Source organism: Photinus pyralis, unplaced genomic scaffold (genome assembly GCF_008802855.1).
Source record: "Photinus pyralis isolate 1611_PpyrPB1 unplaced genomic scaffold, Ppyr1.3 Ppyr1.4_LG3a, whole genome shotgun sequence".
Lineage (NCBI taxonomy): Eukaryota > Metazoa > Arthropoda > Insecta > Coleoptera > Lampyridae > Photinus > Photinus pyralis.
This window is the reverse complement of record NW_022170509.1, coordinates 12,432,719-12,447,975: the sequence shown is the minus strand read 5'-3', so window position 1 is coordinate 12,447,975 and position 15,257 is coordinate 12,432,719. Positions and strand designations below refer to the sequence as shown.

Below are 15,257 nucleotides of genomic sequence, written 5' to 3'. Positions count from 1 at the left end.
AAAATTGGCCGAAAAAATTGGATTCAAGATTACATTGCCTTTTCCTAGGGAATAATATTTCCATTATTCGCAGCACTACTGAGCACTTTTGAGCCTCCAAAAATCTCAAACGTTACGTTTCTTGTTTATAGTCGTTAGCAGCAATAAGACAAAGAGAGCCAAATGATTTTGCCTAGATTTTTTGGTATTTATTACCTACGATGTTTGTAAAAGTTTACAAAACTATAAAGGCAAGTCTAGGTTTCATGGTTTTATGGTTGCTTATAACTCTTTGGTTCTGGGTATATTTGGAAAAATTGTTTTTGGTCCTTCCATCACACTCCTGCCCGTTAAAGATGCTAATATCTTTTCCAAATGAAAAATAATACCTATTAACTGTCAACTTTGAAATGGTCCACAAATTTTATAATTCATAGGTAAGTGGTTGAATTTAGGGATATCATTAAAAGTAAGTAATGCAAATTCATGTTATAGGGGAAATTTGCCTGATTCCCAACCGCATCGTCGGTTTTTCAGTGTTGCACAATTTTTTCTTTGGTTCTCAGGTCATGGCAGTAATAGACACCCTGTATAAGAGAAGTGTACCGACTGCCATCTATTGAAGAACACTGCAAGTATTTCATCAATATGAAAGTCTCTCAATGCTGTCACTGTCACTTTTAGTTAGTGAAGAATGATTAGCGATTTTAATTAATTTATATTTTCACCTAAAACGAAATAATGGCATCGAACGAGAAGAAAGCGCAGCAACTGATTGCCGAAGCAGAGAAGAAACTATCGGCTTCGAAAGGTTTTTTTAGTTCCTTGTTTGGGTAGGTGTAACTTGTCATTCTTGGAATAATAAATACCCTTTCATTTCATTTTCTAGGGGTTCCGCTAAGGTTGAAGATGCCGTCGAGTGTTACCAAAGAGCTGCGAATCTGTTCAAAATGGCCAAGAATTGGGGACAGGCGGGCAGTGCTTTTTGTGAGGCTGCCAATCTACATTCAAAAGCTGGTTCTCGTCACGATGCAGCAACCAACTACGTCGATGCTGCGAATTGCTATAAAAAATCCGATATCAACGGTATGTACACGAATGTTCAGTTGCCACGATTGTGATAATTTGCACATTGCAGAAGCTGTAAATTGTTTACTGAAAGCGATAGAAATCTATACGGACATGGGACGCTTTACGTTGGCCGCTAAGCACCACCAAACCATAGCAGAAATGTATGAAACCGATGCTGTGGATTTGGAACGTTCCGTTCAGCATTATGAACAAGCTGCTGATTATTTTCGGGGGGAGGAAAGCAACTCGTCAGCGAATAAATGTTTACTCAAGGTTGCTCAATATGCGGCACAATTAGAAAACTACCCAAAAGCAATCGGAATATATGAGCAAGTGGCGTCCTCGTCATTAGAAAGTTCTTTACTGAAGTACAGTGCTAAAGAGTATTTATTCCGTGCTGCATTGTGCCACTTATGTGTCGATTTATTAAATGCTCAGCATGCGATGGAACGATACACGCAAATGTACCCTGCATTTCAAGATTCTCGCGAATATAAATTGTTACAAACGTTAATTGAACATTTAGAAGAACAAAATGTCGACTCATTTACAGATGCGGTAAAAGAGTACGATTCCATCTCGCGTCTGGATCAATGGTACACTACGATATTGTTACGCATTAAGAAACAGATCAACGAAAGTCCCGACTTACGTTGAGTGTGTCTTAGCCGATCATTTCTTGCGCTATACTTATATAGCACATTTCTAGTTGCTAACATGTTTTTGAATAATTAGGAAAAATTCACTAGTACTGCGAGCGCGTCAAGTGCAAGCGTGGTAATTAACTTTGCATTGGTATCAAGTTATTGAGGAAACTGTGTTAGTTACCAGAGTTACTAGTAACATTTTATACTATGTATTGTGCACTTGTCTCTTGTATCATTCCACTGTATACATTGGATGTAAATATATATAAATTTATCAATGTTTTGCGTCAACATTAGAATGTAATCTATCAGCATTACTGTTTTATATTATCAATGTTAAAGTCGCTTATAGAGTATATTGCTCCCCGCAAGGTGACATGTTGACATTATTATAAGTTGATTTTATGAACGTTTTGTTAATTCTTGTTATTATTTGGACTAACTTTTTGTAAACTATCTATAGTTTTAACTTTTTTTTGTTAGGCAACATTCGAAAGTATCCGGTTTTGTTTCTAAAACTGTTCATATAGAATAATCTACAATTACACGCATGATTAATGATGAATTTTTTAAATTAGAATTGTAGGATGCTACATCGATAATGTAATAAACTTTCTCTTGCCAAATATTGTTTTTTGAATCAGTAGCATCCTGTTTAGCAAGTTCAATTGGCGCAATGTGGCAACATTTTTCATCCCATTGCATTCAGTGTTTTAGAGAGGGTAGTATTGAATTTAAAATACCTTTTTGAATATATTCTTAAGTGGGTGGGGATTTAGCCGGAAACTGCTGCACTTACTAAACTTGAATGCCCGTACCAGGGTCTACTTAGTCACATTATAGTTAATACATATATAAGACTTTGTAATGTACTTTTTCTAACATCAATTTATTTCGAGATTTTATGTACGATAGTGTCATAAGGTAAGGGAAATTACGATTCATTCATTGAAAGCCATATTTAGGAAGTCTTCATAGTGGTGTACTGGGTTCTTAAGAAGATGTCTTTAGACCACATGCAAGTTTCTTTCACTACGAGGCAGGACAGATGTAGAGGTTAATACCCAGGGGCGGACTGGCACGGGGGGGCGGGTGGCAATTGCCACCTGGCCTGTAGATCATAATGGCCAGTTGGCAATTTATAAGTATTGTATGTGCTGTATTTAGTTTCTTGCACTATTAATAAATTATTAACACGTTTCTCTAATTGGGGTTGATGTTAAAAAATTCTGTTTTAATTGAGTTTTTTACAATGAATTTATCATTTTTTGTCGTAGCATGAAAGTGTTGAAATACAATGATAGGCGACGCACCTCATGTGGATTGTATATTTTGTTACTTTTAATTATCAGCTGCAATTTTAAAAAAAACTGTATGGTAATTGATTTTCGAGAAAGGGGTACTTTAAAATGTTTTTGTGGTGCACCTCAGAGCTACCCCCCCCCCCCCCCCCCCCCCCCCCCGCCTCCATCATTACTACACTAATACTTTAATAGCTCATAACCTATGCAATTCCACCTGGCCCGCAGTTACCTAGTCCGCCCCTGTTAATACCTACCTCTGTTTGTTGCTTGTGTAGCATACAGTCTGGATTTAGGGGGAAGGTGGAAGTTTGTTTTAGGATAGCAATGGGAGTTTTTTGGAAGGATACTGACATCATTAGGAGTGGAAAGGATTCTCAGGAGGATATGAAGCTGGACAGTTCAGTATATTGTAAAAAATGGCTTACAAGAGGTTTGCCTGTTTATTCCCTCTAGCGTTCTGATCGCCCGTTTTTGTTTTTGAAGTATTTCTTTGGCACATGGAGAGTGACTCCATATATTTCTATTGCATATGTCACAGAGTGAAATAGAGCATGATAAATAATTGGGGCAGCCGCCTGACGTCTATGGCACTCCGGCGGACTCCCGTGTGGGCTACCTTTAGTGTTTTAGTAACGATTCTTTCCTTCGCCCTGTGTTGTTGACTATAGGCCCCTTTTTGGAGCTACTCTGCTTTGTTTCATTCAAGTATATCCATTCCCAGTCTCCGCAACTTTTGATTGTGCCTTTATCATTGACCAAATGTTTAATGAAGATATGACGCGTCTATTACCCTCGTTTACCACTTGCTATTATATCAATTTATTGATTGATCTACCATCCATTAAATTAAAATCAGTAGTGTTCACACTTTGCGTAGTCCATAACATAAAAGCTCGGTCGCCGTCTTATCTCGCCCATATGTCCTGCTTCCAGATAGGACATAAGCCCGATATCGGCGGCCTCACGCGTAATTTTACCAATTCAGGAACCTTTGCAGGTATATGCAAACGTCCAACCATTCTCTGAAGTTTCATCGCAATCGGATGAACGGAAAATAAGCTCTGTTTCGGCGGATGCGCCGCCTCACCGCGCCCGACGTTTACTACATCAGAAACCTTCGTTGGCGTACTTCCAAGTTCCAACCAGTCCCCAAAGTTTCATCAGAATCGGATAAACGGTTTTTAGAAAGATATACAGACAGACAATTTGTATTTATACAGAAACCTTCGCGGATATATACGTCCAACTATTCCCCAATAAGCTTCATCGCAATCGGATAAACTACGGTTTAGGCAGGCATAAGAGACAAACAGATTTATTTATATTTATATAGAAGATTAAATACGCTTGGCTGTACATTTTTTTTGTAAATTTGTAACCCCTTATATAACATTGTCATTTTCAAAAAAGTGGAAATGCATCCTCCCAAAAATTAAACCTAGATCAGCCCCTGTAAAAGCGTGTAGTAGATCCACTGATCCACAGACTGGTAGATCTTTGTTTAGATTGTTCCATGTTTCTCCGTAAGATGGAACTGTATATACATCGCCGGTAACGGCAACCGTCTTTAGGCGCGTTCGTGTTTCGTAGTACGAATGGTACGATCGTATTTTGTTTTTATAAACATGTCTACTGGTTTTAATTAATACGAGGAGATTTCGAGTGTTCGAAGCATACTAAGGTATAGGAACATTATCTGAATGAGTTTAGGTATATTAGTGAAGAATATAACGATTTTAATGAAACATTGTGGTTTTACTCAAATATTGGTCATCATCAATCAACATGAATGAGAAAGGTAATTGTAGAATGAAAGCAAGACCATTATCTCACCCCCCCTTTGTATGGGGTTCGTTTATTCTTATCTGGAACTCTTCATTGTGACCTTTGAAGCCGCTTTATTTTTTGTTTGTTTATCCATTTATACTGAGGTTACAATGATCTATATTATTTTTAGATGAAAGTGTTATTACCAGAGTGCAGAGGGGTGCGGACCACTTAGAAATAAGTATAGTTAGTGATTCGGCAGCTCCCGAGTGCTCCGCCCCTAGTAAGCCCAAGAAAAGGGTTAGATTCGAGAAAGTAGACGTGGACGGTCAGGTTGGTGTGCGTCTGAGAAAGAAAAGAAAGCCAGTGCCAGATGATGAAGATACGGGGGAGTTTAAAAAGTCAAAGCTCGATAACGGTCATGATCACGAGAATCCGGATGAAGATGATGATAGCGGCCATGAATATCAAACGAGTAAGTTCACCATGTTCTTTTTTGTATATGATTTTGAATTAAAGGCTGTGTGATCAGAATCGCTGACTGTTAAATGTTTTCTTTTGTTATTTTTGTGGACTTGTGTTTTTAATCAGTGAAGATAAACTTGTTATTTGAATAAATAAGAAAATTATTGTAAAGAAGATATTGCCTTATGGTGTAGAGCAGGACCTGCCACCAGGTCACGAACAAATCGAGGAACAAATTATAATAAACAACATAACAATGGTCATTTTATGGATTAGGCTGTATGTCTTTTTTTATAAAGCTGCACTCCATGATCAGGGACACCATCATCTATTGTAACAGTTTTCTTTTTGCAAGACTGCTGTGCTAAGAGTCCCTGGCTCGATTCCGGGTTCAGCCATGGATCAAAATTAAATAAATTTTTGCTTGACTGTAATTTTTGTTGGAAATTTAGTATTTCGTCGTGGCGAATTATAATTGCGTTTTGATTGCGCATATTGGCTTTTCATTTCCGCTTCATTCTTCTTTCGGTACGTTTGGTTTGACACACTGAAGTGTGGTTTTGCTGGTCTAATTGTCAGTCCAGTTGCTTGTGAGATTGTCGAATTTGTTTTGGATTGAGATACTCTTTTCTCTCATTTTGGAGGCTATGAAATAATTGAGTTTCAATCGTAGTCCCAAGCTCTAATTTTCAAGTTTACATCCATGTTTAATGATGAGTTTCAGTTTTAATTGACTTGGACACCACCTGTATATTCAATCGTACGTGAGCACAAAGACAGTGGCTTATTTAAGTTAGTCTATTGACAGCACTTGGAGCAAAGTTATCGAAAACTTGGTCAAGGGGCAATTTATTTACTTTCATTCGTCAATTAATCAAGTTTTAATTAGTGGTCAATTTCCTCTGCAAGGATTAATCTTAATTTTGATTGTCAGTAACTAGTGTTAGCGTCACTAATTTATCACTGCCTGATCGATTCAATTTTGCACGTGTTATGATTGTGGGCGCCCTCTCGTTGGGAGACCGCAGTGCCTTGTTAATGTATTTGATCGTGAACCAGGTACGAGTATTATCTTGTCATTGTTGTATTTTAGACTGAATTGTTGAAGTTCTCTTCCTATGTCTGCAATTACTACACCAAAGGTAAGATTTTTATTGTTTTATTTGTTGTTTGTACTTTCATTTTGCTGCAATTTGTAAGTGGCCACGTTAGGCTTTAAAGATCTTGCAATTTACAAATTTGCCGGTATAGTACATTTTATACGTGTACCGCTTTATAATGAAAGAGAACAGAACTAATATTCTAGAAAATAAAGTCCGTTAAGATAAGAAACAAATGTTCAAGCAGATAACAGTCAAAATGTTACAGTGTTGCCGCGGTATCATACGTTATATTTCAGTGCTAAAGTTGAAATTAATTACTGAATTACTAGAGAAACTGTGCCGTCATTTCGACGAATTTATTGACGTTAGTAGCTTAGTACCTTCTAAGTTTGTTACGAGTTGCCATCTAATATGTGGCTGGTTCATGCTGAAAAAGAACTTCAATGCGTGGTGGCGGCGATCGGCTGGCGTGTTGTTTAGTCCGAAGTGATACTATTGAAGATTGCATTATCGGTAAAAATAAATTGTAACTACGAAGGTGCTGAACGTTCCATTGCTCTATATTTGGAATTACGTTAAAAAACCAGTTTATTGATCACCTAATTTGTTTAGACCAGGTTCTAAGAGCATAAATAAAACGGCAACCGGCAAAAAGGTTAAAGACAATTAATTCGTGCTTGTGTTTGCTGCAAACGCTAAATTTTAAGGTTAAATTCTAACATTTCCATACTGCGGAACACTAGTAATTTATTACCTGAATCAAATTAATTTTCAACAAGTAACGAACACTATGGGAATAAGGGGAGGCAAGCAGTGGCTTATACAGGGACAGTTAAGCATTTAAAGAAACTGGGTGGCGCTCAAGCTTACAGTAAGTTACGAGAAAGGTACGAAGATTTTTTTCCCTACGAACTAATCGTTCTAAAGTATCTCATGCGTTTTTACTTTCACATTCCTGAATTAACAGGCGGGTTTTGAGAAAATGCAATGCCATCTTGACTCATGTCACACTATTGATGTTTCATTAAAAATCGGTACACAAAAATGTCAGATCAGTAGCACTAGCACTCTCTAGTAAAAAGGAATGGGTGACATAATGAACAGTGTAAGGGTGGTCGCTTTATGGCTCAGTGGTAGAGCGTTGGGGTATAAATCCGGAGGTCGGGTGTTCGAACCTGGGTTGAGGTGAATTTTTCATCTGTGGCAGAGATGGAAATTACCTTAGACCAGTTCCGAGCATTCTACCGGCTACTCAGAATTAGGTTTTCCTGCAGTTTCCCTAATTCGTAAGGTAAATACTGGAGTAGTACAGAACAACTTAAGACCTTCTGCAGAGGCACCTCTAAAAAGCATTATGCGGGTCACTCAGTAATTGGGCACATGCCTGTTGAGGGCCCAGAACAAGAGAGGGATAATAAATAAATAAATAAATAAATTTAGACGTAGAAAGAGAGAGAGAGGCATTTTTTCGAATTCATATTCTAGTCGGCATAGGAAATTTATACATGTACCGCTTTATAGCGAACAGAAACCAAATTAAGTCTGGAAATAAAAGATAACGACGGTGCCTGGTTGTTTTTCCGAGATAAGCGGGCATTGGTTAGAGCGTGTATCCGGAGGTTTCAGGGAGTCAAGTTTGAACGTTCAAAGATGAAGCACGTACTCTTTGAACGCGGAAAAAGTTAGTTATTCCGCGTATTGGCTGTGGTTAAAAAATTCAAGTGCCGCCGCGCTTAAAGATTGGTAGATTTAACTAACGTACTGCCATTTGTTCCATCACTTGACCCCTCTTATACTAAGCTTGATAGGTCAGTCAATGGCAAAACATAAGTGGATGATATAATCCAAACAAAATTTATAAAATTAAAAAACAAAAAATAAAGAGTGGAATATTAAATGCAACATGCTGTCAAGGTTGACCATCTACAGCCGCTTTGTTTGAACGAATATATCTATGGTTAGATGGCTCTTCTGACACATGCCGTTTATGTACTGAACTGCAGACAGTCACAGTTTCAAACGATATGGCAATTACCTCGCCTATTATTGACGAAGGTTGGCTTATTGCCTACGTTAGGTATCTCTAGATTATTGTTGATCATATAATCTAGAAGAGATTCACCTCTTCTGTTGATGTCGGTGCTGCCCCATAAAGTGTGGTGCTCATTCGCATCACATCCAAGAAGGAGTTGTCGTCCTTTTCGCTTACAATGTTTCACCAATTTGCTAACTTCTGTGGTCATGCTCATTTCTTTGGTACTCCTAATTCTCAAATTGAGTCTTAGGACCTTGACAAAGACATTAAAATCGTCATTTAATCATCAATTTCTACTGGAAAACGCCAGAACGCATTTATTAAAAGATATCTCTTCTGGAGGACAAATTATGAGCTGAGGATGGGATAAAAAAAACTTACTCTCTTCTTCTTTCAGATGACACCATCGACTGGCCTCCAAAAGATGTTCAAACTTTAGTTAGCCACATAGAACAGTCGCTACCGAAGAATGATGTCTTACATTACCAAACTCGCGTGGAGAAATTAAATTGGGATGATGTAATAATATTGCGCTTGGGAATTTAGTAAATGCATGTCTATTTCTAGATTTCCTTCAGTAATTATACCGGTAACGATTGTAAAAGGGTCTGGTTTATAATACAAAAACGGATAAGGAGATTTCGGCTGCTGAACGAAGTGCTTCAGGATGCCAAGGAATTGGTATCAAAGCCGTGGATAGACTTCTACCATAGATCTAAAATGGCAAGTCAAATGGTAATGAAATTCTAAGTAATAATAGTAATTGTAGAAACGCCACCCCAAATTTCCAAAGCGTCCATTGTCTGCTTACATGCTTTTTTATTTGCAGAATAAACAGAAAGTACAGACCGAATGTCCCGGATTAGACATGGTAAACTCTATTCATTCATCGTTTACATTGTTTGACAATTAATGGAACTTGATATTTTCCTTTCTAGATGGAAATATCGAAAGAGACTGCTCTAATGTATAAAAATTGCAGTCCGGACGATCGACAGGATTACATAAAAATGGCTGCAGCAGAAAAGAAGGCATACGATGAAAAATTGGAAGAATTTCAGTAAGCGGCACGACATAGTTTCTGTTTTTTACCATTGCGTTTGCCATTGTAGGCGACTACATCCAGAAACTTGTGTCTCTGAAAAATCAGTTAAGCCTGCCGATACAGCTCCAGCTCCAGAAAAGCCCTCTACTCCTTATAGATTGTTTTATAAACAACAACATAAAAACTTCTATTCCAATTGGGAAGGAGATCTCTCCAGTTTTAAGGACCAATGCAAGGAGGAATGGAGAAACTTGCCTGATAAACAGAGAGTTGAATGGATCGATATGAGTCTAGAGGAGGAGGAAAAGTATCAGGTAATGATTTTTCTGATCAAAGTGGGTCAGTTTTCTTATGTGTTTGGTATATTTCTTTTGTTTGTAGTTGTAGTGTCATTTTCACCACTCTATTTAATATCATAAAATGTGCGGTATTTGGTGAGTGAAAACAACAAACATAGAAATATTGTTGTTCTAAAAATAAAATTAAAGGAATAGCGAAAGTATGTGAAATAATAAGACTCTTACGAAATTCCTAATTAATTTTGGGAAGCAAGGACTTGATTACTTAGGCCTGTATTCTTGAATGTCTCGGAGGACTCCAGGAAGTGGGCGTGGTCCACCTTAAAACGGTGAAAGTCATATTCTTGAAAACGTGACTTGGGAAGTGGGCAAGTTGTAAGAGAAATAAACTCCCCCAAGGTTTTCTAACTTTGTTTTGTTTCATTAAATTTACTGGGAGTGAAAGTAAGCTAGGTTAGGTTAGTATCCCAAGAACGCTCCCATAGAAATTCAAGAATACAGGCCCTGAACATGTATGATAATACCATAGTGCGAAGAATAGAATAGTGAGTTTGGAGAAAAAGGGAAATTAGTTCTAGACACGCCATTCTGAAAGAAGGGTGGAGCTGTCACAGATCTTACCTCTGCCTATGGATTTCTTCCTTCTTGTATTTTGCAGCATAAATTCATGTTCTTACCTGTTTGTTTTTTTGCTATTTATTGATGGTTTTTATAAAAAAAAACGAGTGGTATGAAAAAAATTGGCAGTGTGGGCAGGGGCGGAGAAATTGCATAGGTTACGGGCCATTAAAGTATTACTGTAGTAATGATTGTGGGGGGGGGGGGTAGCTCTGAGGTGCACCACAAAAACATTTTAAAGTACTCCTTTCTCGAAAATAAATTACCATACAGTTTTTTTTTAAATTGCAGCTGATAATTAAAAGTAACAAAATATACAATCCACACGAGGTGCGTCGCCTATCATTGTATTTCAGCACTTTCATGCTACGACAAAAAATGATAAATTCATTGTAAAACACTTCAATTAAAACAGAATTTTTTAAGAACCTAACATCAACCCCAATTAGAGAAACGTGTTAATAATTTATTAATAGTGCAAGAAACTAAATACAGCACATACTTATAAATTTCCAACGGGCCATTATGATCTACAGGCCAGGTGGCAATCGCCACCCGCCCCCCCGGGCCAGTGCGCCCCTGGTTATACACTGCCTTTTTTTGAGTCCCGAAAAAAACATTGTCTCAGATCGCCCCGGAAAAAAAATTTTCTTATAGAATGTGGCCTGTAGAATCCATAATTTCAAACAGTTCCAAGATTGGGCTACTAGTTCAAAAGTTACAGCCCTTTGAATTTTTTTTCGAAATTGGTTTCTAGTCTATAACTTTTGATTGAGAAGTCTGATCGAAAAAGTACGAATTGTTTTGGATTCTACGCACCAAAATTAATAAGAAAAAGTGTTTTCCCGAGAAATTTTGGTGCAGTCGATTTTTGGTAAAAAAGGAAGGTTATACACTGCCTTTTTTTGAGCCCCAAAAAAAAATTGTCTCAGATCGACCCGGAAAAAAAATTTTCTTATAGAATGTGGCCTGTAGAATCCATAATTTCAAACAGTTCCAAGATTGGGCTACTAGTTCAAAAGTTACAGCCCTTTGAATTTTTTTTCGAAATTGGTTTCTAGTCTATAACTTTTGATTGAGAAGTCTGATCGAAAAAGTACGAATTGTTTTGGATTCTACGCACCAAAATTAATAAGAAAATGTGTTTTCCCGAGAAATTTTGGTGCAGTCGATTTTTGGTAAAAAAGGAAGGTTATACACTGCCTTTTTTTGAGCCCCGAAAAAAAAATTGTCTCAGATCGACCCGGAAAAAAAATTTTCTTATAGAATGTGGCCTGTAGAATCCATAATTTCAAACAGTTCCAAGATTGGGCTACTAGTTCAAAAGTTACAGCCCTTTGAATTTTTTTTCGAAATTGGTTTTAGTCTATAACTTTTGATTGAGAAGTCTGATCGAAAAAGTACAAATTGATTTGGATTCTACGCACCCAAATTAATAAGAAAAAGTGTTTTCCCGAGAAATTTTGGTGTAGTCGATTTTTGGTAAAAAAGGAAGGTTATACACTGCCTTTTTTTGAGCCCCGAAAAAAAAATTGTCTCAGATCGACCCGGAAAAAAAATTTTCTTATAGAATGTGGCCTGTAGAATCCATAATTTCAAACAGTTCCAAGATTGGGCTACTAGTTCAAAAGTTACAGCCCTTTGAATTTTCTTTCGAAATTGGTTTCTAGTCTATAACTTTTGATTGAGAAGTCTGATCGAAAAAGTACGAATTGTTTTGGATTCTACGCACCAAAATTAATAAGAAAAAGTGTTTTCCCGAGAAATTTTGGTGTATAGTCGAATTTTGGTAAAAAAGGAAGGTTATACACAGGGGCGGACTGGGTACTTACGGGCCATTAAGCCATTAAAGTATTAGTGTAGTAATGAAGGTGCCGGGGAGGGGGGGGGGGGTAGCTCTGAGGTGCACCACAAAAACATTTTAAAGTACTCCTTTCTCGAAAATCAATTACCATACTTACAGTTTTTTTTAAATTGCAGCTGATAATTAAAAGTAACAAAATATACAATCCACACGAGGTGCGTCGCCTATCATTGTATTTCAGCACGTTCATGCTACGACAAAAAATGATAAATTCATTGTAAAACACTTCAATTAAAACAGAATTTTTTAACAACCTAACATCAACCCCAATTAGAGAAACGTGTACAGCACATACTTATAAATTTCCAACGGGCCATTATGATCTACAGGTCAGGTGGCAATCGCCACCCGCCCCCCCGTGCCAATCCGCCCCTGAGTGTGGGGTCAAAATGTCATGTCCGTTCGTCTGTCTGTGCGTATAATCTGGAACGGAAGGTAGATATTGGACCGGGTCGGATTACTGGAAGTTCATCAATAAAAACGCTTAAAACGGGTGTTGTATTGTGCCAAAACAACTAATAAAAGGTATTTTAGATTCCAAAATGACATATTCAAAATTCTCTAAGAAATAATATTTTTATAGTTAAACTAAAAAATGAAAAATAAACATAGTTTCAATAACGTGTCTCAACTGGAATCCCACACCACACCCGTCAAAGTGCGCAAATTACCGGCGTAGTACTAGATTATAGAGTCTACTGTATTTGGGAATCAAACACATACCATCAAAAGCTATCTACGTTCGGCCCCCTCAGCGAACAACTTCGCCACCTTCTTCTTCTCGGTAGAGCTGAAAAGCATAACGAACCTTCGCCCTTGTGCAATTTGAATTTGCTGCACTTCCCGCGAAAATATTTCCAGTGGCGTAGCATGCGTTTTTCTCCTTTAATAAAATGCATAAAAGCACAAAGTTTATTTAGTTCAATGCTATAGAAAAGGCAATATTAGAGACGCGTTTTGTCTTTTTGGACTATATTCTCGTACTTTTGTATTTATCTCTGAAACGGGAGTAAAATTTTTAAAAAGTAAATAAACTAGTTTTTCCTCTTGTAAAGTCGATCCAGGGACATACAGTAGACTGTGGCAAGGGATTTTTCAAAAGCTCCCTTTTATAGACTTGATACCCAAGCCAAATTATGTTAGTTTCGCCACTATTCCTAACCTTGTTGATTAACAGTCATCTCAATAACTTTTGAACTAAATTTTCATCTCATTCTCACAGTACATTATAGAGAAACCATTTTGGTTTACTGACAATCTTAAATAATGGTGACATTAACACCCTTGCGACATCTCTAAATTTTAAGTATTCCAAATGTTAATAGTATATGTCACCTATTCTTCACACTATGGTAATAGGGGAGGCAAGCAATGGCTTAATCATCAATAAAATTAATTTGTTTGTATTTTAAAGGAAGAATTGAAAAACTATGTGCTCCGAAATCCCAGTTATACTGCAGGCGTTTTTAAGACTGTCGTGTCCAAAAGTGAAAGGGCAGTAAAAGAACGTCTCTCTGGCAAACCAGTTAAGCCACCGCTTTCTGCATACAGTTTGTATGCACAGATAATGCTGAAAAGCGATGAGATGAAGAAAATTGATCCCAAATTGAGAATGAAAGTGCTCGCGGATCACTGGAAAAATTATACCGAACAAGAGAAGAATGTCTACCACGAAAATTACGAACAGGTAGGTGAACGTTTGGTTGAAATCTACTGCTAGTCTATATCTTATAGTTAGTGGCTCAATACAAAATAGATTATGCCACTTACCTAGATTCCCTTCCCGAAAGTAAACGCCAAGAAGAACTCCTAAATAATGCTAAGCGGAAAAAAAAGAATGAAGAGGCTAAAAGTAAGACGGATGAAAATGTAAATAAAAATGGGCAAAAAAGTAAAACAGAAGATGAAAAGGAGGAAGAGAGGAAACGTACTGAGTTAACCCATGATGTAGGGAAAATGAGGGTAAGGCAGGCTACATATCGGAAAGATTATGAGCAAGATGAAGGAGTGACCATAGTAACAAAGATCAGAAAAGAACATGACATTAAAGTGTCAACGAAAGAACGTGATAAAAAGAAGAAAAAAGAAGATGGATTTGAAAACGGATGTGTTTCTCTAACGAAAATCATTGAAGCAGAACCTGTACAGCCGCCTGTGTAAGTGTATCCTACGTTATTATTCGTTGAACCTTTTTAATTAATGCTTGTTTTTTAGATCTGGCTTTGTCCTGTTTAGTAAGCGATACCATGGTAAGGCGCCGGTGGAAACGGCATGGAAAAATTTGAATAAAATTGAAAAGAAAGAATATGAAACCGAAGTCCAAATGTTAAAACAGAAGTATATTAAAGATTACGAAGCGTTTTTGAAAAGTTTAAGTAAGGAACAACTAACTGCCTTTTCTCAAATGAGAAAAAGTGGCAAAGGGAGAGAGGAAGTAAGCGATCCTACGTGTATTACAATACAATTTTAATCATTAACTTATAGAAACGCCCCAGTAATGAAGATGATTATGAGAGTACAGATTCATCTGACTGAATTATGATTTTGTTCTTTGTTGTCAATTGTTTGCAGTAAGCCAGTTATGCGTGCAGTAATTTTTTGTTTAATTAATTCTTATATTATTTACAAATTAACATTTTACTCATGAGGTATTCATGTCGTAATCATCTTCCATCTGTAAACTAGATACCATGACTGAGAAGCGAGTGGTTAACCTCTTTTTTACTTAGAGTTTAAGCATTTATTGTAGAAATCATGTAAACAATATTGTAAATTACGAATGAAATAGTTACTAAAAAAATTCAATTTGTGTGTTGCTTACTTTAGCTATTTTTAGCGCGTTTCCTCAAAGAGATGCAGCTATTATGCTCACTGCTTTTTTATTTATTTGCAGTTTACAGTTTTCATTATTTTCCATTCGCGTTTTTTCAGTGTTTGTTTATTTATATTATGGGAAAGCACAAAAATTAATTGATAGCTTATACATTGTTGTCCATTTCTCTCGTCTGATCATGGAATCTCGGTTACCTTTACAGCTATAATTGCGGGGTTCCCAAGCAC

The 15,257-nt window shown here is 37.0% G+C and overlaps 2 protein-coding genes across 4 annotated transcripts; both read left to right on the top strand.

The window, feature by feature from the left end:
• Positions 1 to 619: 619 nt before the first annotated feature.
• Positions 620 to 2,323, top strand: LOC116165904 (alpha-soluble NSF attachment protein). The gene is made up of 3 exons (XM_031480656.1): positions 620 to 812; positions 869 to 1,065; positions 1,118 to 2,323. Exons 1-3 carry the CDS (start codon positions 721 to 723, stop codon positions 1,705 to 1,707), a joined length of 879 nt encoding a protein of 292 aa, XP_031336516.1. The 5' UTR covers positions 620 to 720; the 3' UTR covers positions 1,708 to 2,323.
• Positions 2,324 to 4,562: 2,239 nt separating this feature from the next.
• Positions 4,563 to 15,006, top strand: LOC116165739 (nucleolar transcription factor 1-B-like). 3 transcript variants are annotated; one of them, XM_031480402.1, is made up of 11 exons: positions 4,563 to 4,799; positions 4,959 to 5,243; positions 8,769 to 8,890; positions 8,939 to 9,094; positions 9,141 to 9,242; positions 9,310 to 9,431; positions 9,484 to 9,730; positions 13,612 to 13,884; positions 13,932 to 14,353; positions 14,412 to 14,631; positions 14,682 to 15,006. In XM_031480402.1, the coding sequence occupies exons 1-11, from the start codon at positions 4,787 to 4,789 to the stop codon at positions 14,730 to 14,732; spliced, it is 2,013 nt and encodes a 670-aa protein (XP_031336262.1). In that variant the 5' UTR covers positions 4,563 to 4,786; the 3' UTR covers positions 14,733 to 15,006. The 3 variants fall into 3 exon arrangements, with proteins under 3 accessions (XP_031336262.1, XP_031336263.1, XP_031336264.1); XM_031480403.1 differs by having other exon boundaries at positions 8,939 to 9,106; positions 9,201 to 9,242; XM_031480404.1 differs by lacking the exons at positions 4,563 to 4,799; positions 4,959 to 5,243 and adding an exon at positions 6,759 to 6,849.
• The last annotated feature ends 251 nt before the right edge of the window (positions 15,007 to 15,257 follow it).

Coding starts and splice junctions, on each gene's coding strand:
- LOC116165739 (XM_031480402.1), top strand. Junction 8,891..8,938: donor AGAAATTAAATTGGGATGAT/GTAATAATATTG, acceptor GTCTATTTCTAG/ATTTCCTTCAGTAATTATAC. Junction 9,731..13,611: donor AGGAGGAGGAAAAGTATCAG/GTAATGATTTTT, acceptor TGTATTTTAAAG/GAAGAATTGAAAAACTATGT.
- LOC116165904 (XM_031480656.1), top strand. CDS start 721: ATGGCATCGAACGAGAAGAAAGCGCAGCAACTGATTGCCGAAGCAGAG. Junction 813..868: donor TTTTTTAGTTCCTTGTTTGG/GTAGGTGTAACT, acceptor TTCATTTTCTAG/GGGTTCCGCTAAGGTTGAAG. Junction 1,066..1,117: donor TAAAAAATCCGATATCAACG/GTATGTACACGA, acceptor TGCACATTGCAG/AAGCTGTAAATTGTTTACTG.